At 44.8% G+C, this 22,270-nt stretch overlaps 2 protein-coding genes and 1 long non-coding RNA gene across 5 annotated transcripts in view; 2 read left to right on the top strand and 1 right to left on the bottom strand.

Annotated features, from left to right (window-relative positions):
* LOC310844892 (cytochrome P450 2J5-like) overlaps positions 1-11,683 on the top strand; it is a 92,488-nt gene extending 80,805 nt beyond the window's left edge. For all 3 annotated transcript variants that reach the window (XM_083739629.1, XM_083739627.1, XM_083739628.1), the window contains 5 exons: positions 1,415-1,591; positions 3,040-3,181; positions 9,407-9,594; positions 10,025-10,166; positions 11,461-11,683. In XM_083739629.1, the coding sequence (XP_083595755.1) occupies positions 1,415-1,591; positions 3,040-3,181; positions 9,407-9,594; positions 10,025-10,166; positions 11,461-11,654 (843 nt within the window). In that variant the 3' untranslated portion in view covers positions 11,655-11,683. The remainder of the gene's footprint in view (positions 1-1,414; positions 1,592-3,039; positions 3,182-9,406; positions 9,595-10,024; positions 10,167-11,460) is intronic.
* A 1,286-nt stretch (positions 11,684-12,969) lies between these two features.
* The window catches only part of LOC310844906 (cytochrome P450 2J5-like), a 36,631-nt gene continuing 27,330 nt past the window's right edge, over positions 12,970-22,270 (top strand). The window contains exons 1-5 of the mRNA XM_083739653.1: positions 12,970-13,244; positions 15,894-16,056; positions 17,055-17,204; positions 17,406-17,566; positions 20,379-20,555. Of these exons, the coding sequence (XP_083595779.1) occupies positions 13,077-13,244; positions 15,894-16,056; positions 17,055-17,204; positions 17,406-17,566; positions 20,379-20,555 (819 nt within the window). The 5' untranslated portion in view covers positions 12,970-13,076. The remainder of the gene's footprint in view (positions 13,245-15,893; positions 16,057-17,054; positions 17,205-17,405; positions 17,567-20,378; positions 20,556-22,270) is intronic.
* The window catches only part of LOC310845136, a 60,449-nt gene continuing 58,740 nt past the window's right edge, over positions 20,562-22,270 (bottom strand). The window contains exon 3 of the long non-coding RNA XR_014564501.1: positions 20,562-20,875. This is a non-coding gene — a long non-coding RNA (uncharacterized lncRNA). The remainder of the gene's footprint in view (positions 20,876-22,270) is intronic.

Genomic DNA, 22,270 nt, shown 5'->3' with positions numbered 1-22,270 from the left:
ATGTGGTCCCGGTGGCTACTCCTAGTCACCAGTCTAGCTGCCACATTCTGGATTAATTGCAGTTTCTGGGTCACCTTCAAAGGTAGCCCCATGTAGAGTGCATTGCAGTAGACCAAGCAGGAGATAACTAGAGCACGCACCACTCTGGTGATACAGTCTGCAGGCAGGTAGGGTCTCAGCCTGTGTACCAGGTGTAGCTGGTAGACCACTGCCCTGGACACAGAATTAACCTGTGCCTCCACGGACAGCTGTGAGTTCAAAATGACTCCCAGGCTACGCACCTGGTCCTTCAGGGGTGCAGTTGCCCCATTAAGGCCCAGGGAGTCCCCCACACACGCCCGCCCCCTGTCCCCCCCAAAACAGTACTTCTGTCTTGTCACGATTCAACCTCAATCTGTTAGACGCCATCCATCCTCCAACCGCCTCCAGGCACTCACACAGGACCTTCACCACCTTCACTGGTTCTGGTTTAAAAGAGAGTTAGAGCTGGGTGTGATCGGCATACTGCCCAAACCCCCTGATGATCTATCCCAGCTGCTTCATATAGATATTAAAAAGCATGGGCGAGAGGACGGTACCCTGAAGCACCCCACAAGTGAGAGCCCAGGGGTCTGAACACTCACCCCCCACCACCTTCTTGACACAGCCCAGGAGAAGGGAGCTGAACCACTGTATAACAGTGCCTCCAGCTCCCAGCCCCTCTAGATGGTCCAGAAGGATGTTATGATCAATGGTGTCCAAGGCCGCTGAGAGATCCAGCAGAACTAGGAAACAGTTCTCACCTTTGTTTGAATTTTTGAAGGAAGAGATGGGCATTTCTTGACTGGGGAACTGGGGAATTTAATAAAATAAAATAAAATAAAATAAAATAAAATAAAATAAAATAAAATAAAATAAAATAAAATAAAATAAAATAAAATAAAATAAAATAAAATAAAATAAAATAAAATAAAATAGAAAGATAAATTTTAAAACCACATTGCAAGATTTGTAGAACTGCACATTTCAAAGGATGGCTGTGTTTCAATTTGCATATTCGGCAAATTCACTCTTAAATGTGAACTGACTTGAATGTCTCCCCATCTGTATTCTCCAGCCACCCCCACCTCCTAACAAATGGCCTGGGATTGTGCCCAGTTTTGAATGAAGCCTGGGAGCTAGAAAAATACTTTGACCCCTAGTTTTCTTTCACATATTTGGCTAGAGATATTTCCCAGAACCAGTCATTGTGAGATCGAAGAGAAGCTACAGACTCCTACCTTCTTCTCAGTGAGACTCAAACTAATGTGCTAGCTCTGAAGAATAATTTGGGTCATGGTTTAAGTACTACCAGTAATTCAAATGAATTGACTCATGAACTGCATGACCAAGCTTCCTCATGGTAATAGCAGCATTTCTGCTATCTTTCCTTTAGCTTTATGAAATGTTTCCATGGCTCATGAAACATCTCCCAGGGCCCCACAAGAAGGCCGTGTCCTGCACAGAGATGGTGCTTTCATTTGCAAAGGAGGAGATAGAGAAGCATAAGGAGAATCAGTCTCTGCATGAGCCACAGGATCTCATTGATTTCTATCTACTTCAGATGGAGAAAGTAAGTATCTGCTTTGAAACTGAATGCTGCTCATCCAAGGAATCGTTATGTTCCCTGTTATAAGTGAATACTAATCTCTTCCAAGGACACCATTATTTTTTTTCCTGAATCTCAGTTGAAAATGACATTGAGTTACTTTTTCCCAGATTTATTGGATTATTATTTTTCTTATTGAGTTGTGCAAACCACTATTCTGAATAATTTTTTTATTATTAGGGTAGTGGGCACTGGAGATCAGTTGATGGATCCAACAGGACAGTGGGCAAAAACTTTTAAAACCCCTGTAAAACTCATGGGAACATACTCACCACTGAAATGTTGCCTGTGGTGCCCAAACAGTGAGAATGAAGAGTTTGGTTTTGATATCCCGCTTTATCACTCCCCGAAGGAGTCTCAAAGCGGCTAACAATCTCCTTTCCCTTCCTCCCCCACAAAAAGCACTCTGTGAGGTGAGTGAGGCTGAGAGACTTCAAAGAAGTGTGACTAGCCCAAGGTCACCCAGAAGCTGAATGTGGAGGAGCGGAGACGCGAACTCGGTTCCCCAGATTACGAGTCTATCGCTCTTAACCACTACACCACACTGGCTCTCAAAGAATGCCCAAATAGTATGAATGGCTAACTCACCAAGTGGATTGTAGCAGCTGTTTCATTACACATTACAATGCATAGCAAGAGGATGCACTTTCACTTTCATCAGCAGGGGACCAAACAAATTCTAAAGAAAATGTTCCTAAACTAAATATGACTTCAAACTCCTACCTCATTTATTCCTAAACTAGAAAGGTCAAAATATTTTTTCATCTTGCCTCCTTGGAACAATCTTTGAATACTCTATGGTGACCAAAGAATGGTTAAATATGTTTAGTGATACGTAATGCACATTTTGAATATCTGCTGCCAGAGAGATTCTTTTGGATCCCTCATCACCTGCCAGTGTTGGATTATTACCCCAACCCACAGATTCTCAAATGCAGCACCAGCAGCCACCACTGTGTACACAAGAATGTGTGCATGGATCTTTTGTCACAACCAGCTAAGAAGCACAGGGCCAACCCACCCATGAGGTAAGCTGAGGCAGCTGCCTTGGGCAGTGGAATGCCAACAGGAGGCATCCTAGCCAGCCACTAGTGGAGAAGTGGAGTGGTGGCAGCTTCCTGCAAGATTTCACCAAACGCTTGCAAGATCCCACTGTCCTCACTGTTGTTGTTACCACATTGCGGCACTGCTGTGTGACCAAAGTAAGGGAGGTGGCGGTGACAGCAGGGCAGTGGAGGTGGCACCTTCCTATTTCTCCTCAGGTAGTGTAAGAGGACACCTCACCCCTCAGGAAGCATGTGTTGGTGGTATCCTAATAGGAGCGGGGGGGGGGGGGTAAGATAAAATAAGTGCCGAAGGACAGATTGTAATGCATGTAAATGACATGACACTTTCCCCATTTTCGAAATCAGAGCAAAAACGACCCAGAGTCCACCTATGATAAAGAAAACATGGCTTTTAATATTTCCGGACTCTTTGTAGCAGGGACATCCACAACCACCAGTTCTCTGAAATGGGCACTTCTCCTCCTGGCAAGTCATCCAGATATCCAAGGTGAGAGAGGGAAACCTGTGCAGGGCTTCTTTTGATCTCTAGAGTGGACTGTAATTCTTGTGTCAATTAATTGTTATTGATTTTCCAAAAAATTTAGGAATTTGACGGTAAATTAATTCAAATTTGCAACAAATTTAAAAGTTGATTATCTTCCACTCTCCGTTCAAGGTGTTAACAGCAAACGAACGAGAGAAAAGAAACAATAACATACTTTCCCCATCCTTTCCTCAATTTCCACCGGCTGTGCAAATTCCTGCTTAGATTTTCATTTACCATAACTATAACATTTCTTCAGTTATTTAATGTCAGTTGCTGGTGGTGGTTGTTCGTGAGTAACCAGGCAGGACTCCAACCTGTCTTTTACAGGTTTTATTGTGCAAACTATTTACAGTGCAGATCTAAAAAGTTCATGTCCATCTTAGTCACTTGCAGAATCCAGGGGTGGCCCCTTCCAGCTTCCCAACATAAGAACTTTGGCATCCCAAGCCTCCTCCTCCCCTCCTTGTGTTTCACCCGTCTGCGCAAGCTGGGCGACGGAAGTAGCGTGTGTGCCTCCTGGCCAGCCAGGCTAAGTGAGGCGCTTGGGCTCTCAGCAGCATCCTCGAGCCCTTTCCTCTCTTGGCTGGCCCCTTCCCTCTCTTCTCCACGGAAGGTGTGGCTTTCCCCACTACTGGATGTGGAACTGCTCCTCTGAAGTTTTGGCGGCTCCCTGTATCCCAACAGTGCCTCTGCTTCCCTCCCCTGTTCCGATAGCAGTCCCCTGACATCCAACCCCCTTAGAAAAAAACTGCCCCATCGGTGGGGTCTAGAGCTGTTTCCCACTCACTGGCATTGGCAGGAGAGGGTGGGAACCCAAGGAATGAATCGTCCTCCTCCTCTGTGGAGTAAAAAACTGCTCCCCCCGACCATCCCAGCCCTGGCGGGAAATCCCAGGAAGTTTCCTCCTCATCAGAGACCTCGGCAACTTTGTCCCCTATTCCCCTCCCCTCCCCTGAGGTTGGGAATCCCTCGTAGTCCCCCTTGTCCTCTGTGGGTACAAACACTTCCCCAAAAAACAACTTCGGGGGTTTGGGCTTGTGCAGGAAAAGAGTGAGGAACTTCTCTTCTCAGTCACGTTCCCTGCTGGGATCCATGCATTTTCTGAACTGGGAGCCCCCTCCCAGGCAACTAGGTACTCTACTTGGTGTCTGTTCCACCTAGAGTCAAGTATCTCAGTTACTTCATTACATAGTTCCCTTTCTTCTATGCTTGGTGGGGTGGGAACCCTCTGCTCCCTCTCCAGGAAGCTGTGCCCCTCCCTGTAAGGTGACAGCAAAGACCTGTGAAACACCGGATGTATCCTCATGTTATCCGGCAACTTCAGCCTGAACGCTACTGGGTTGACCTGCTGTGTCACCTCAAAGGGACCCATGCTCCTAGGCTGCAGTTTCTTGCACACCCCCTCAGGGGCAGCCCCTGAGATGACAACCACACCTTGTCCTCCACCCGGATAACCTCCCCCGGTCTCCTGTTTGTCCGCCACCTTCTTGTACACTTCCTTGGCTCTATCCAGAGTCATCTTGAGCTGTTGGTGCATGGCCTCCATCTCTTGTGCGAATTGTTCTGCAGCTGGTACACTCAATTCATCCTCCTCCCGCCCTGGAAAGGCCCTGGGATGACACCCATAATTGGCAAGAAAGGGACTCCTCCCTGTGGACACATGTTCAACATTATTGTACGTGAACTCTACCAGTGCTAGCTTCTCCACCCAATCGTTCTGCCGCTAATTAATGTAACAGCGCAAGTACTGTTGCAAAATGGCATTTGCTCTTTCCGCCTGTCCATTAGTCTGTGGGTGTCTGGCTGTGGAAAAGCTCACCTCTACCTGCAACAAACCCATGAACTTGTGCCAGAAATGTGAGGTGAACTGTCTTCCACGATCAGAAATTACCCTAGAAGGGACCCCATGCAGCCAAAAGATGTGGTCCTGGAACAACGTGGCGGTTTCCTCATCTGACACCGCATGGGAGCACGCCACAAGGTGGCACATCTTGGTCAGCAGGTCCACCACCACCAGGACTGCTGTCTTAGCTTGGGACATGGGCAGGTCCGTCATGAAGTCTATGGACACCACCTTCTAATGTCTCCCCGGTGTTGGTAAGGGCTCCAGCAGCCCAGCTAGGGCCGCCCTTTCCCTCTTTGCTCTTTGACACATGTCGCACCCTCGGACATACTCCCGCACATCCTCCTTTACCTTGGGCCACCAGAAATCCCATGTAACTAACAACATGGTCTTGTGTTGCCCAAAGTGCCCAGCTGTAGGGTTGTCATGGAACTGCTTGAGGACTCTGACCCGCAAGGGTTCTCCCGGTACATACAGTGCCCCTTTGTAGAACAACAACCCCCCTTTCTCCTCAAAGCCCTCATCTGCTCCCATCCCTCCTTGAGCTCCCTAAATTTCCCTTGAGCAAAATCATCGTCTCTGGTGAGTCTAACCAGTTCTGCCTCCCCTGCCAGTGTTCCCTCACAGGTCCATTTGTTCCGCTGGAACATTTGTCTGGCCATGGGGGCCCCTTCATCTTCCATGTACTCCGGCTTCCTGGATAATGCGTCTGCCCTCACATTCTGCTCTCCAGGAATGTAGTGGATCTTAAAGTCAAAATTGGCAAAAAAACTCCGCCCATCGAATCTGCCTCTGACAAAGCACACGCGCGGTGCGCCAATATTCCAAGTTATTGTGGTCTGTCCACACCTGGATCTGCTGCTGCACCACAATTAGAAAGTGTCTCCACCGTTTAAAAGCCTCATAAATGGCCAGCAATTCTTTGTCATAAATGGTGTAATTTTGCTCCGAATTGTTCTGCACGACATCTCCAATCTCCCCCTGCGTCTTGTTGTAACAGGACTGCCCCGATGGCCTTGTCAGAAGCATCTGTCTTCACCCACAAGGATCCACATGCAACAGCTGCTCCACTGACACAAAGACCTCCTGCGCCTCCTTAGTCCACAGAAACTTTTTCTTCCCACAATTAGTTATAGACACCAACAAATGTGCAAAGTTCTTGATAAACTTTCAGTAGAAATTGCTGAAGCCTAGGAATCTTTGCACATCCTTCTTCATCTTGGGGCTTGTCCAGTCTAACACAGCCTTCACCTTCTCCTGATCCATGGCAAGTCCCCTATCCAACAGCCAGTACCCCAGGAACTCGACCTCACGAGCATGAAACTGGCATGCCACCCTATCCTCATCATTGGCAAATTCCTTCTTTTGCAAGTCCAGGGAATATTTAATCTCAGTCTTAAAAGCAAGGTACTCTTGGGGGTTCCTGCCAAATATACTCACCAGTGCTGGAATCCTTCTCCCCACCAGAGTTGCCTGCTTTGCTGCTCCTGCAGTCTGTGCTCCTCCAGCCTGGCTGTGAGGTCAGCGAAGTGCGTTTCCAGCTCTGCGTTCCTCTGCATTAGGGCCGCTACATTCCATGCCACAATTTCCTCAGCACCTCTGCCTGCAGCTCCTTGCTCCTCCAGCTTCCCTTCTCTAGACTCATTGTGCTGCTGTTCCCTGCTACAAGCAAGCAAGTGCAATGACTTCCAGATTGCTGTCAGGTGCTGGTGGTGGTTGCTTGTGAGTAAGCTGGCAGGACTCCAACCTGTCTTTTACAGGTTTTATTGTGCAAACTATTTACACTGCAGATCTAAAAAGTTCATGTCCATCTTAGTCACTTGCAGAATCCGGGAGTGGCCCCTTCCGGCTTCTCCCCCAACATAAGAACTTTGGCATCCCAAGCCTCCTCCTCCCCTCCTTGCGTTTCACCCCTCTGCGCAAGCTGGGCTAAGTGAGGCGCTTGGGCTCTCAGCAGCATCCTCGAGCTCTTTCCTCTCTTGGCTGGCCCCTTCCCTCTCTTCTCCACTGGAGGTGTGGCTTTCCCCACCGCTGGACGAGGAACTGATCCTCAGAGGTTTGGTGGCTCCCTGTATCCCAGCGGCGCCCCTCCCTCCCTTGTTCCGATGGCAGTCCCCTGACATTTAAGTTGAGTTATTCTTCCTTTATCTAACCATATAATCATCAATCATAGTTTCAAATCATATTTCCTCCAATACAACTTATTTGTCTTATTTGTCTTCCTTTATGCGTTCTCAACACTCTGAATAATAATGGTAGTTATATAATCTTCTTTAACCCCAGCATTCTCTTCAAACTGCACAATCCTCAGAATCATTATTGAAGACTCTTTGTCTTCCTTGTTATGCTGCTCCTTTAAGGAAAAAAGAAAAGAAAAGAAAGAAAGCTTGACAATATCCATTTTCCCAGACTGAATCTTCCTGCTACTGCTCTGTCCCCTTTAACACTATCCCTACTAAGTACTGGAGGAGGGTGAACCTTATACCTGTGAAACTTTAAGATGTTATCCTTAATATACCCCCTCCCAATATTCAGCCAGGACCATACATATCCCCTTCTGTCTTTCACGGTACCAGATTCATTCTTCTTTACGAAGCACATTCAGTTTTTATAATGTATCAACAACATGAAATTCAGGGTTACTTCTTCCTTTCTCTCTGAATGCTTTGGACGTTGAGAGAACATTCTCATGCCATACCAAGAACCAGAGGCATAGCAAGGTCAAGAGGTACCCGGTGCACAATTTTTTTGTCAACCCCCCAACATTGAAATTGAAATCTGTCAATGAGAGCCACCCTCCCCAAGAAAGCTGGACACCCCTAGGCATGAGGCAGCTCCCTATGTTACCAAAAGCAATGCCTCAGCCACAGACTAGACCGTAGGGTCATCTAGTCCAACCCCCTGCAAAGCAAGAATCTCAACTAAAGCATCCATGACAGATATCCATAAATGTCAATCGTGAAAATGATTGACATCCAGCCTCTGCTCAAAAACCTCCAAGGAAGGAAAGCCCACCAACTCCTGTGGAAGACTGTTCCACTGTCTAACAGCTCTTGCTGTCAGAAAGTTCTTCCTGATGTTTAGTGGAATCTCTTTTCTTGTAACTTGAAACCATGGGTTCGAGTCCTACCCTCCGGAGCAGGAGAAAACAAGCTTGCTCCGTCTTCCATGTGATGGCCCTTAAAGTACAGTGGTACCTTGGGTTAAGAACTTAATTCGTTCTGGAGGTCTGTTCTTAACCTGAAACTGTTCTTAACCTGAGGCACCACTTTAGCTAATGGGGCCTCCAGCTGCCGCTGCGTTGTCACCGCCACCCAATTTCTGTTCACATCCTGAAGCAAAGTTCTTAACCTGAGGTACTATTTCTGGGTTAGCAGAATCCGTAACCTGAAGCGTCTACAATCTGAAGCATCTGTAACCCGAGGTACCACTGTATTTGAAGATGGCTATCATCTCTCCTCTTTTCTAGGCTAAACACACCCAGCTCCCTCAACTGTTCCTTATAAGGCTTGGTTTCTAGACCCTTCATTTTGGTTGCCTTCCTCTGCACACATTCCAATGTGTAAATTTCCTTTTTAAACCTGGGTGCCCAAAACTGGACAGAGGACTCCAAGTGTGGTCTGATCTAGGCAGAAGAGAGTAGGACTATGACTGCCCTATACTTCTTATTCGGTGAACTACCCTGAGACACCCAGGTATAGGGCGGTATATAAATTCAATTAACAGCAGCAGCAGCAGCAACAACAACAACAACACTTCTGCTGATGCAGCCTAGAATAGCATTGGCCTTTTTTGCTGTTGCATCATACTGTTGACTCATGTTGAACTTATCATCAGCTTACGTCCATCAGCGGCTAAAGGAGCCAGTCTTTCAAAGTCTTATAATACTTTGCTGACAAACCATCTGGGCCTGGGGCTTTGCCAAGCTGCATCTGATTTATTGCCTTCTCAACCTCTTGTCTTGTAATTTTTTTTGCAGTCCATTTACTTTTATAAATTGCTCATTTTTTTATGCAACACCAGATGGCGCCAGAGACTAAAAGAAATTTCTATGCAATTTTTACATAGCTTTTTCTTTCTTTTGTTATAACGATTTAATTACTGACTTATTTATAGTGGTCCCAGTCCCCCCCTGTGTGTAGATCCATCCCAACAATTGGTGAGGCTCCTAATCTTCCTTGTTATGCAGTTCCCTTTAAACAAAACAAACTTTGGATTATCTTTTTTCCATTTGATCTTCTGGCTACCGCTCTAGCCCTTTAACACTGTCCATGCCAAGTACTGGGGGGAGAATGAAGTTTATATATTCAAAATAAAACTTTTGTTTCCGTAATTTTCTTCAGATAAAGTCCACAAGGAAATAGAAGATGCTTTAGGTTCTTCTCACACAATCTGCTATCAAGATAAGAAGAAACTGCCCTACACCAATGCTGTTATTCATGAAATGCAGCGCTTTAAATATGCCTTATTTATGGGGGCTCCTAGGCAATGTACAAAGGATGTGAAGATGCGTGGCTTTCTCTTTCCCAAGGTAAAGAAGAGTGATACAACTGCACGCCTGTATCCCAAGAGTCTATGAGTAGGTTGCATATTCAGAGATGCCCCCAGCCATGCAGGAACTTTCTGTGTAGTCTAAAACAGGAGTTCCACCTGCAGACATGTTTCACTAGTGCTATTCCTGGGGCCATGTGGCACCTCAGAGGAGCATGCAGTGGCCAAAGGTCTCAGCGGGGCCTTTCTGAAACAGGTGTTGGGGGAGGCCCTGCTGTGTTTCTGTATAGAAATATTTTTCTTAAATAGAAAGAAGTTGAGGATGAATATGGCCATTGTTAAATACCCACCTGTCCCCCCAAAACTCCATTCAGCTTGAACTCTGCAAAGATTCGTCCTGGGACAGTGAGGGAGAATCCTGGAATGTGTTGATCTGAATGCATTCCAAGTTAATTCTTTCTTCTTTGCAGGGGACTGCCATTCTTTTTGATCTGCGCTCTGTTCTTCTTGATCCAACACGATGGGAGACTCCTGCAGAGTTCAACCCGAATCATTTCTTGGACAAGAATGGACAATTTGTGGACAGAGAAGAATATCTGCCATTTGGTGCAGGTGAATGCAAAAGTCCAAGCTGAGTTGTGGTCTATAGACATGCTTATTGGTTGGCTTCCAGGAAATGACATCATCAGCAGCAAGAGAGTAGGGCAGAATGGATGCAATATCCCCTTGGCAGGAGTGGCACTGCTGGTCAGCAGGATGGGGCAAGGCTGTTGATAACTTAGGGAATTTCTGGGTGGCTGATTTTGGACTCACAGGTACCCAAACCCTTATGGGGTTCACACTTCACACTTGCCACCCCATTGTCCTGTCCCTGAGAGAGGTAACACTGCCAGCACCAGGGTTGCTCCCTGTCACACGTCACTGCTGGAGGCATCCAATTTCTTTTCAGGTGACAAGGCTAAAGCTCCCCCACCTCTTTTCATGGAATATAATTTAGCCTGCTATGAAACTATACTCAGAATTGAGTCTGCAGATTGAGGTTGAACCGTGACAAGACAGAAGTACTGTTCTTGGGGGACAGGGGGCGGGTGGGTGTGGAGGACTCCTGGACCCTACCAGCCCACAGACTGTCTCACCAGAGTGGTGCATGCTCTAGTTATCTCCCCCTTGGACTACTGCGATGCGCTCTACGTGGGGCTACATTTGAAGGTGACTTGGAAACTGCAATTAATCCAGAATGCGGCAGCCAGACTGGTGACTGGGACTGGCCGCCGAGACCATATAACACTGGTCCTGAAAGACCTACATTGGCTCCCACTCTGTTTCCGAGTGTTGGTGCTGACCTTTAAAGCCCTAAAGGGTCTTGGCCCAGTATACCTGAAGGAGCGTCCTCACCACCATCCTTCAGTCCGGACACTGAGGTCCAGCTCCAAGGGCCTTCTTGCAGTTCCCACACTGCAAGATGTGAGGTTACAGGGAACCAGGCAGAGGGCCTTCTCGGCAGTGATGCCTGCCCTGTGGAACGCCCTTCCAGCAGATGTCAAGGAAATAAGCAACTATAATACTTTTAGGAGACATCTGAAGGAAGCCCTATTTGGGGAAGTTTCTAATGTTTAATGCTATATCATGTTTTTAATATTCGGTTGGATGCTGCCCAGAGTGGCTGGGGAAACCCAGACAGATGGGCAGGGTATAAATTCTTCTTCTTCTTCTTCTTCTTCTTCTTCTTCTTCTTCTTCTTCTTCTTCTTCATCATTATTTCACTTTCCTAACTATGTCTAGTTGTCCAAAGTATTATACAGTACAGCATGTTTTATAGCTGTGAAGTAATTGACACTGAAATGTAAAATATTACTCAGTTTATTATTACTTTCCCAATTATTAATTTCTCATGTCTCCTCTTCAGGGGCTCGCATTTGTTTGGGAATGCAGCTGGCAAAGATCGAAATCTTCATCTTCCTGACCAGCCTGCTGAGAACATTCAACTTCCAGCTGCCAGAAGGAGTGAAAGAACTCAATCAAGAGCCTTTACTTGGGACTACAACACATCCCCATCCTTATAAACTCTGTGCTATTCCCCGTTGCAATGCAAACCTCTGATTTTTTTTAAAAGCACCATTTTCCTCTCAGTGTCCCTCTAGTCCTACTTTACTCAAACTTCTGTCATTGCTTAAAACAGACACTTTTCCCCTTTTAGTGTAAAACCCATCTCACAATATTCAAACCGGATGGCAGCATGCTGTTGGCCATGTGAAGGTGTCAGTTGCTTGCACATTTATTTTTGCTGTTTCTTAATAAAAGTATGAAGGCATAAGAGGAACTCTGCTGGACCAGGCAAGATAGGACCCGTCTAGTCCTCCAGATGTCTGTGGGAAGCCTCCAAACAGGAAACTGAACGCAACAGCACTCTCCTCACTTACAATTTCCAGAAAGTGATATCCATAGCCACAGTGTAGGCAGAACACAGCCCTTGTGGTTTGTACCCATTGATAGCTTTACCCTCCATGAACCTATCTGATTCTCTTTCTGAGCTATCCAAGTTGATTGGAATCACTACATCTTCTGGGAGCAAATTCCATAGTTTAATGCTGCAGAAATGTTGTATTGGTCCTCACTTGAACTTAATGAACCAGAAAGGGCGTGAGTCAAGCATATGTGTTATGGTCAGAAGTCCCTTTGCCAGGGATCAATGAAGGTTTTGATAGCATAGCTAGATATATCAGCCAGACACTCACAAGTACAGGCCTTGGAAAAGCTACCTCCATCTGTGTGAAGTGCTGCTAGTAAGCTTTTCTCATTTGTACTACTGACTTAATAACAGTAATAGCAATAATAATAATAATAATAATAATAATAATAATAATAATAATAATAATTTATTTTGACAAAGTGATAATAAATAAATAAGAATAAAAATGTGCACTCAACCCCCAAGACCATTCCATTGTAACTATCCAACCTCCCAAAATTTAAACACCTCTTGTGATAGTTTGACCCTTTCTGTTTTAGCAGCACACATTCTACAAACACCTTCCGTGTCTCCTGCATATTCCCCGTCTTACCTTAATAGCATGTGTTAATTTATCATTAATAGCTATCTTAAGGGCTATTGCCATGAGGTCCTGGCTGAGGGCTTCCTATGGGCATTTGCACCGGGCCTTTTCAATATGTAATTTTATTTCATGAATGTATGGTACATATTTTCCCATTGTTTCTGGCACAAATCAGTCTTACACTAGCCAAAATTCTAATTGCAATTTATATTAATCAGACTTCCTCTCATCTGAGTGACACATGAAAAATGATTATAGTTTTTGACTGTAGCACATGACTTGGGATCACATCAAGGCTGCTTGGACATGGTGTCAGAACACTTATTCCTTTTTAATAAGAGAGTATATAAAGCGAGAGGAATGTTGATTTCTCTGAGGAAAGCAAGATCTCCTTAGAGAAAGAGTGTTGAACTTAACCAGGAATCCTAGAAAGTATTCAGGAGAAAGAGAAAGAGAAAGCAAGAGGAGGATGGAAATAGGGGCATTTTTTATTGTTCTGCTGGTGGTTCTTCTGAGTCTGCACTTCCTGAAACAGCTCTGGTCAAATAGGCACTATCCTCCTGGACCTCTCCAGCTTCCTCTCATTGGAGGCGTGTGGCGGATTGGGGTGAAGCTTCGTAATGATACTTTCATTAAGGTACTTATTTCTAACTCAGTCTAATATGAACAATTGTTTTATCTATTCCCCTTAACAACTATGATATTAAAGCTTAAACAATAGTAAGGGTTAAAACAGTAAATGTCATGGCCACAACCAAGCACAGAATAAAATGTGATGAAACCCCTACATTTACTGAAACTGAATTTAATTAAAAATCCCCCAATGTTCCATTACGAGAGAAGCGTCATTCATATTCAGGTCACACAGAATTTTTTATAAACTACTTTCATGTGTAGTAAGGTCAAGAAAAAGTGGCTAAATAAAAATTTAATAAATGAAAAATTATACAAAATAAACATATATTTTTTAATAAATTCAGTGTACTAGGTAATCTGAATTTGTTCATTCCAGGCACTGCTGCTGTGTTACGTACAAGGGCATGAGTATAAAACCACACAAAAGTTGAAAATGTGCATTCAGAAATTACCAATTGTTATAGGAATTCCAAGGTCTAAAAAATAGAATAAATGTTGATAATTGAACAAGGTAAACACACATACGTAAGCATATAAACCACATGTCTAAAATAGTACAGGAGAGCAATCCAAAAGTCATCTTGGCTCTCCAAAAGATTCTCAGTATTTCCTCTACCGCCTTAATTCCCCTTGCCTGAGAACACGTAGGCAGACAGCAGTCAAGGGAAGTTCCTGAAGGGATTCCTCTCCTATAGCAAGGCCTCTCCTCCGTCCGGTGGGCAGTAACCACAGTAACCCCATCTTGTATGTAATGTAATTTCTGACTGTTTGTAGAGGGTATGTCCTCCGTCTCCATGCCAAAATGCAAATCCTTAAGAGAGATGTTTCTTTTTGGTTCTGGGTCTCTCTTGTCTCCTTACAAGGTGTGGAGGTAACTCTGTTGCAACGGGAAAAATAAAGATCTGCCTTGCTTTCACTGCACCCTCCCTCCATCCATTCATCTCTTACCCATCATGGACTTAGGGGACTCAGTCCCTTGGGGAATTGGGCAGCCAAAACCAACCACCCCTATTTTTTCTATATCACAATTGAATAGGTAAGTTATTGCATAGTCAGTGGTGGAGGAACCCTCTTCGTCACCCGGGGCGGTATGACGAGGGGCAGGGCAAGGCGAACCGCCCAGCAGCCCAATTAGACAGCCCGATTTGGAGGGAGTCGCCCATCTTGGCACCCTCCAAGGTGGCACACGGGGCAACCCACCCCCTCTGTCCCTTTCTTCATATGCCACTGTGTATACTGTTACATGTTATGTGCTTCCTTGGCATATGTTTATAACCAAACAGAGAATTAACATTAAAAATGTTTGCCTCCATTCTTTCAAATCTTCTAGAGCCATCACTTCTGGTGTATATGAACATAATATATAAAAAGAAACCCCACAGCACTGATCACAAACACATAAGAAAATACAGTTTAAAAAGAGTGAGCACAAAGATCACTCTGCATTCATTCATGGCAGCACTTATTTGTATCTGTTGCAGACCTGCATATGCTATTCAAGATGTTAAGCCTGGAAAAGTCTTCATCTTGTTCATTGGAAATACAAACACTTTTTTAAAAAAGCAATTCAAAGACTAATATAGCAAATTGCATCTCTGCAGTAAATGTTAATCTCCAGGTAATACTCCCAGCAAGAGCAAAAGGCCAGGTCTGTGAAATCAGCATCAGAGAGTCATTTGAAAGCACCAGCTGCAGCTGTAAAATAATGGCACTGAGACAGGAAGGATGCACAGGCTGATCCTGCTACCACTTACTAGTCAAAAATTATCATAGAGAAAATGCAAAAAATTGTTTGTATCTGCAGGATGAAGGATGCTTAAATCTGAAAGACACCACACAGCTGATGAAATAGTTTATTGCAATATACTCTGGAGCTTGTCCTCCCACTCTTCCCATGTGTGATGCAACATGGCCCAGAATGCTATGCACTTCTCCTCTTCCAACAGATGGATGGACACCAAGTTCACTTGGCAGTGTAGCAGGAGATCATTATCTATTCCCAGGAAAGCCATGGGACTTTTGTAGCTTGTATGTAGCCAGGGAAGACACGAGACAATATTTAATTTGTTTGTTCATTTAATACATTTGTAAGCCAAATTATTCAGACAGGTATTGCTTAATTCCTTACCACTTAATTCCATCCCCTTCTTAATTCCTTACCACATATTTGTATGGTGGTTCAACAACTTTGGACTACCTGGCCTAAAAAAAGCTCAAAAACTTTGGGTAACCTTCCCCAAAAATTTCAATGCCCCAACCAGCATGGCCAATGGTCAGGGATGATGGGAGTTGCAGTCCAACAGTATCTGGTGGGCTCCAGTTTCCACATCCTTGCACAACATGTTTTTATGGTGATGATGAAGAAGCCTCTCGCAATGGTTGGCTCATCTAGTTGCCTGTCACCAGATGGCTGGAGACTATGAAGTGCCTCTCTGCTGCTCTGATCCCACGCAGGGAAAAAACAAGCAGGAGGGAGTAAAACAAATGGGTTGGAATGAAGGAAGGATCTAACGAAAGAAAAGGAGATGCTGGCAAGAGAGGAAAATATAGCGAGATGCTTAAGAGATGAGGAAGGCTGAAGTTCACATATTAGGTTGAAATAACTATCTGAACATAGCATTCCTGTTCTCTCTTTTGACCCAAATGGTAGATGGCAAAGCAATATGGAAACATTTACACCCTTTGGGCAGGATATCAACCCTTCATAATACTGTCTGGATTCCAAGCAGTGAAAGAAGCGCTCATTGACCACTCTGAAGAATTTGAAGACCGACTACAGACTCCTTTCCTTATGACTATAGCAAAAGGAAAAGGTAAGTAGCGAAGAATGAGAATTTCTGCTGGTACTTTCCCCGAAGAAAACATTTAAGTGGCTGTCTGGAAATAGAGAACAAAGGTTTTCTATTATTGTTGTACTGAACAGGAAATAGGGGTTCTATGCAGTGCCAGTTCTTATCAGAGAAGACCCACTGAAATTAATGCGCATGTCTGGAAAAAGAGAACAAAGGTTTTCTATTAATGTTTTGTAAAGGTAAAGGGACCCCTGACCATTAGGTCCAGATGTGACCGACTCTGGGGTTGTGGCTCTCATCTCGCTTTACTGGCCGAGGGAGCCGGCGTACAGCTTCTGGGACATGTGGCCAGCATGACTAAGCCGCTTCTGGCGAACTAGAGCAGTGCATGGAAACGCTGTTTACCTTCCTGCCCGAACAGTACCTATTTGACGTGCTTTCGAACTGCTAGGTTGGCAGGAGCTGGGACCGAGCAACGGGAGCTCACCACGACACGGGGATTCGAACCGACCTTCTGATCAGCAAGTCCTAGGGTCTGTTGTTTAACCCACAGGGCCATCCACATCCCTTATTAATGTTGTACTTAACAGGAAAAGAGGGTTCTATGCAGTGCCAGTTCTTATCAGAGAAGACCCACTGAAATTAATGGGCATGGCTAATGTGGGTCTATTAATTTCCATTATACTCTAACAAGTGCTTTATGGAAGTCAGAATTGTACTATACTGTGGTTAGATTGAACTGCAGGTAGAAGCTTGTTTCCTGTTGCAGTTGCAATGCATTGACTGTCCTGGCTCTCAGTGCTGGATGAAGATGTTGAACTCTCCGCTCTTTCTGCTGAGATACCCGCAAAATACACTGAGGCAGACTTTGCATTGTCTTGTAATTGTTTGCCTCAGAGATACTGAATAGCTTCCACATTCAAGGGCATGAACCTCAGTAAACAAAGTTTCTTCTTGGCTGGTAACTTAATTGTAACATTAATTTCTGTAAGGAAGAATTTCTCACTGATTTTCCATAGGTATTCTATTTTCAAATGGTCACACCTGGAGGCAACAGAGACGCTTTGGTGTAGTTACTCTGCGGAAGCTGGGACTGGGGAAGAAAGGCATGGAGCACCAAGTAGCAGAGGAGGCTCATCAGCTTGTGGAGGTTTTTGCACGTTCAAAGGGTATGTGATGAGGGGTGATGGTGCTGAGCTGGCATATGAAGATATATTTGTGTACTACCTCTGTCCATTTTAGAAAGGAATGTGATATGTTTTCTTGGTTCCTAATGGAGATCCCAGCAGTTTCTCTTGGCCACCATGAAATCCCACTCTCAGTATGAACAGGAGCAGCTGAACTCACATTAGTATGACTTTATTTTGCAGGACAACCACTTGACCCCTCCTTGCCCATCACTAATTCAGTCTCCAACGTGATATGTGCTGTGGTTTTTGGGCACCGGTTTGCTCTTGAAGATGAAAGGTTCCAGAAGCTGATAGAAGCCATAGATTTCCCCCTAAAATTTATAGGAAGCTTCATTCATGCTGTGAGTAGTCATTTTCATTCCTGCTGATTCAGAGAAGTCTCTCAGGGGCTTTACATTTCCCATTCAGCATTCTGGATTCCATTATGATAGAGCATAGAGTGTTGGAGAAGTGAGATGAGGTTTAAATCTAATCTGAGATAAGGGCTATTTTACAGCCTAATCAATTTCTTACCATGAAGATAAAAGAGAGAGTAATGAAACTAGGTCCACAAGTTGGGACTCTTTGGAGGAAAGACAGGCTAGAAATGGAACAATGGCCTTCAGAACAAGTCATCTACAGCCCACATAAATGAGCAGAAGTGAACAAAATAATTTTCTCCGGAAGGGAATTACACTGGCAAAGCGTGGGTGGAGCCAGGCAGCTGGTGGCCCTGGATGTGACCAGATGCTATTATGACAGGCTCCCTCATGATGTTGGAGCCATGGGGAGGTAAGACATCAGATGACCCCCCTTTTCTTTCTCTGTAATGCAGGGGTCAGCAAACTTTATCAGCAGGGGGCTGGTCCACTGTCCCTCAGACCTTATTCGGGGTTCAACTATATTTTGGGGAAAAATGGAAAAAAGAATGAATTCCTATGCCCCAGAAATAACCCAGAAATGCATTTTAAATAAAAATACACATTCCAGTCATGTAAAAACACGCTGATTCGCAGACCGTCGGCGGGCCGGATTTAGAAGGCAATTGGGCTAGATCCAGCCCCTGGGCCTTAGTTTGCCTACCCATGCTGTAATGTGTTTCCCTGTCCCCTTTTCTTCTGCTGGCTGCAACGAGTCACAAAAAGGCAAACTTTAATAACACTTCTCCTTTCCATTCTACTGTGCTCCATATCCCTCCCTCACCGGCTTCTGTTAAAATAATATTTTTTTTTACTTGCCAAACAAAATCTCAAGCGGACCTGTGTTGAGAGGCACGCTTTGCCTCCCTCCTCCTGATAAATTTCACCCAGAGCCTTGTCAAATTCACCACATTCTGCTTTAAATGTCCCATTCAAACCTTGGTATGCAGAAATGAATTAGCCATTGCCCCCCCCCTTCTCTTTCTCCTGCCTCTTCCTTGCCTCCTCCTTCTCATTACTCTGAGACCTCTTGGGTAGCATTTATTTATATGGGGATCGGCTCTTTTCTCTGCCCTCTCACCTCAGATTGCCATGATGCAAACCCAGGATATGTATTTGTCTTATTTAATATTATTTATTATTGGGAACAAAGTTCTTGTAAGGAAAGGCAATGGAAGAGACCCAACCTCTGAAGTGTTTGCTAGAGAGGTGTATTCAGAAAATGTAAGTAATTTATCTTTCATGAGAAAACTAGGAAAGAGAAAAACTCCCTTCTTAAAGGTTTAATAATAATAATAATAATAATTTATTATTTATACCCTGTCCATCTGGCTGAGTTCCCCCATTGGGGGGCTTCCAATCAAGTGTTAAAACAATACGGAATTGAATATTTAAAACTGTGGTCCCGGCAGACACTCCTAGTCACCAGTCTAGCTGCCACATTCTGGATTAATTGCAATTCCGGGTCACCTTCAAAGGTAGCCCCATGTAGAGCACATTGCAGTAGTCCAAGCAGGAGATAACTGGAGCATGCACCACCCTGGCAAAACAGTCCGCAGACAGGTAGGGTCTCAGCCTGCGCACCAGGTGGATCTGGTAGACAGCCGCCCTGAACACAGAATTTGTTACCAAAAAGGAGCAATGCAGCAGCGAGCAGAAGCCAACAGAATTAACGTATGCCTCCATGGACAGCTGTGGGTCCAAAATGACTCCCAGATTGCGCACCTGGTCCTTCAGGGGCACAGTTTCCCCATTCAGACATAGGGAGTCCCCCACACCTGCCCGCCCCTGTCCCCTAAAACAGTACTTCTGTCTTGTCAGGATTCAACCTCAATCTGTTAGCCGCCATCCATCCTCCAACCACCTCCAGGCACTCACACAGGACCTACACCATATTCGCTGGTTCTGATTTAAAAGAGAGGTAGAACTTGGTGTCATCTGCATACTGATGAACACCCAGCCCAAACCCCTTGATGATCTCTCCCAGCGGCTGCATGTAGATATTAAAAAGCATGGGGGAGAGGATGGAACTCTGAGGCACCCCACAAGTGAGAGCCCAGGGGTCTAAACACTCACCCCCCAACACCACTTTCTTGACACAGCCCAGGAGAAGGGAGCAGAACCACTGTATAACTGCCACGAGCTCCCAGCCCCTCTAGATGGTCCAGAAGGATATTATGGACAATGGTGTCAAAGGCTGCTGAGAGATCCAACAGAACTAGCAAACAGCCCTCACCTTTGTTTGATTTTTTGAAGGAAGAGATGGGCATTGCTTGACTGGGGAACTGGGGAATTTAAGAAAGAAATAAAGGAAAAGAAAAGGAAGAAAAATTTAAAAACTGCATTGCAAGATTTGGAGGATTGCACATTTCAAAGGCTGGCTGTGTTTCAATTTGAATATTAGGCAAATTCACTCTTAAATGTGAACTGACTTGAATGTCAGCAACCCCCAACCTCCCAACAAATGGCCTGGGATTGTGCCCAGTTTTGAATGAAGCATGGGAGCTAGAAAAATACTTTGACCCTAGTTTTCTTTCACATATTCGGCTAGAGATATTTCCCAGAACCAGTCATTGTGAGATTCAAGAGAAGCTACAGACTCCTACCTTCTTCTCAGGAAGACTCAAACCAATGTGCTAGCTCTGAAGAATAATTTGGGTCATGTTTTAAGTACTAATTCAAATGAATTGACTCATGAACTACATGACCAAGCTTCCTCATGGTAATGGCAATATTTCTGCTATCTTTCCTTTAGCTTTATGAAATGTTTCCATGGCTCATGAAACATCTCCCAGGGCCCCACAAGAAGGCCTTGTCCTGCACAGAGATGGTGCTTTCATTTGCAAAGGAGGAGATAGAGAAGCATAAGGAGAATCAGTCTCTGCATGAGCCACAGGATTTCATTGATTTCTATCTGCTTCAGATGGAGAAAGTAAGTATCTGCTTTGAAACTGAATGCTGCTCATCTAAGGAATCGTTATGTTCCCTGTTATAAGTGAAAACTAATCTCTTCCAAGGACACCAATTTTTTTCCCTGAATCTCAGTTGAAAACGACATTGAGTTACTTTTCCCCAGATTTATTGGATTATTATTTTTCTTAGTGAGTTGTGCAAACCACTATTCTGAATAGTGTTTTTTTATTAGGGTAGTGGGCACTGCAGATCAGTTGATGGATCCAACAGGGCAGTGGGCAAAAACGTTTGAAAACCCTGTTATACCTCATGGGAACATACTCACCACTGAAATGTTGCCTGTGGTGCCCAAACAGTGAGAATGAAGAGTTTGGTTTTGATATCCTGCTTTATCACTCCCCGAAGGAGTCTCAAAGCGGCTAACATTCTCCTTTCCCTTTCTCCCCCACAAAAAGCACTCTGTGAGTTGAGTGAGGCTGAGAGACTTCAAAGAAGTGTGACTAGCCCAAGGTCACCCAGCAGCCGCATGTGGAGGAGCGGAGACGCGAACTCGGTTCCCCAGATTACGAGTCTATCGCTCTTAACCACTACACCACACTGGCTCTCAAAGAATGCCCAAATAGTATGAATGGCTAACTCACCAAGTGGATTGTAGCAGCTGTTTCATTACACATTACAATGCATAGCAAGAGGGTGCACTTTCACTTTCAGCAGCAGGGGACCAAACAAATTCTAAAGAAAATGTTCCTAAACTAAATATGACTTCAAACTCCTACCTCATTTATTCCTACACTAGAAAGGTCAAAATATTTTTTCATCTTGCCTCCTTGGAACAATCTTTGAATACTCTATGGTGACCAAAGAATGGTTAAATATGTTTAGTGATACGTAATGCACATTTTGAATATCTGCTGCCAGAGAGATTCTTTTGGATCCCTCATCACCTGCCAGTGTTGGATTATTACCCCAACCCACAGATTCTCAAATGCAGCACCAGCAGCCACCACTGTGTACACAAGAATGTGTGCATGGATCTCTTAGATAATTAAGCTTGACTAATTGGTTTACAACCCCAATTAGCTGCAGTTTATAGCGGTCCTCAGCCAAGCTGCGCCGATCTGCGTCTCTCCGGTTTCGCCTTGCAGAGTAAAATACAGCGGAAAGGCTGTTGCTTCAGATCCATGCAAACACACGAAGCGTTTGTGTGTTTATTTATCAGTCCTTTATTGCAGCAGAATATTTACAACTCAGCATTTCTCAGATAGACTCTCCCGGACTTCTAGCACTCATGGCTATGGCTGCTGTCTCTCTCGAAGACACACAGAACAGTAAGGAAAAACTCCTCCCACCTTCCAAACCTGACATCAGAATGTGAGGCGTCACTCAGAACATCTTAACCCTGTAAGTTCTGAATCCCAACACCCACTCTTGCCGAGCATTCTGACGAGACCTGTGGATGTACCTTTGCAGACCTCTGTGAGATCAATCCCTTCCCCAATGCCTTGCGCCCTCTCCTGGCGTTCCTGTCAGGCATCTGTGGAACATCCTCACAACTCTCAGATTCGCACTGTGCGAAACTTACCCAACGCACCTGTGGCCTGATACCTCTCAGGTGGAATACCCTTCGTTGTGCGACTGGACCTCCTGGGCACAAACTCAGGTATTTCCTCTGACTCACTGTGGCCAGCAGGTGTGTCCTCTCCATCACGGGATTCCCCCTCTGACTTAAAGCGT

The sequence above is a fragment of the Podarcis gaigeae genome, assembly GCF_964106915.1.
Source record: "Podarcis gaigeae genome assembly, chromosome: 5".
NCBI lineage: Eukaryota > Metazoa > Chordata > Lepidosauria > Squamata > Lacertidae > Podarcis > Podarcis gaigeae.
Note: the sequence above shows the minus strand (reverse complement) of the source record. Positions and strands in the feature narration are given on the sequence as shown.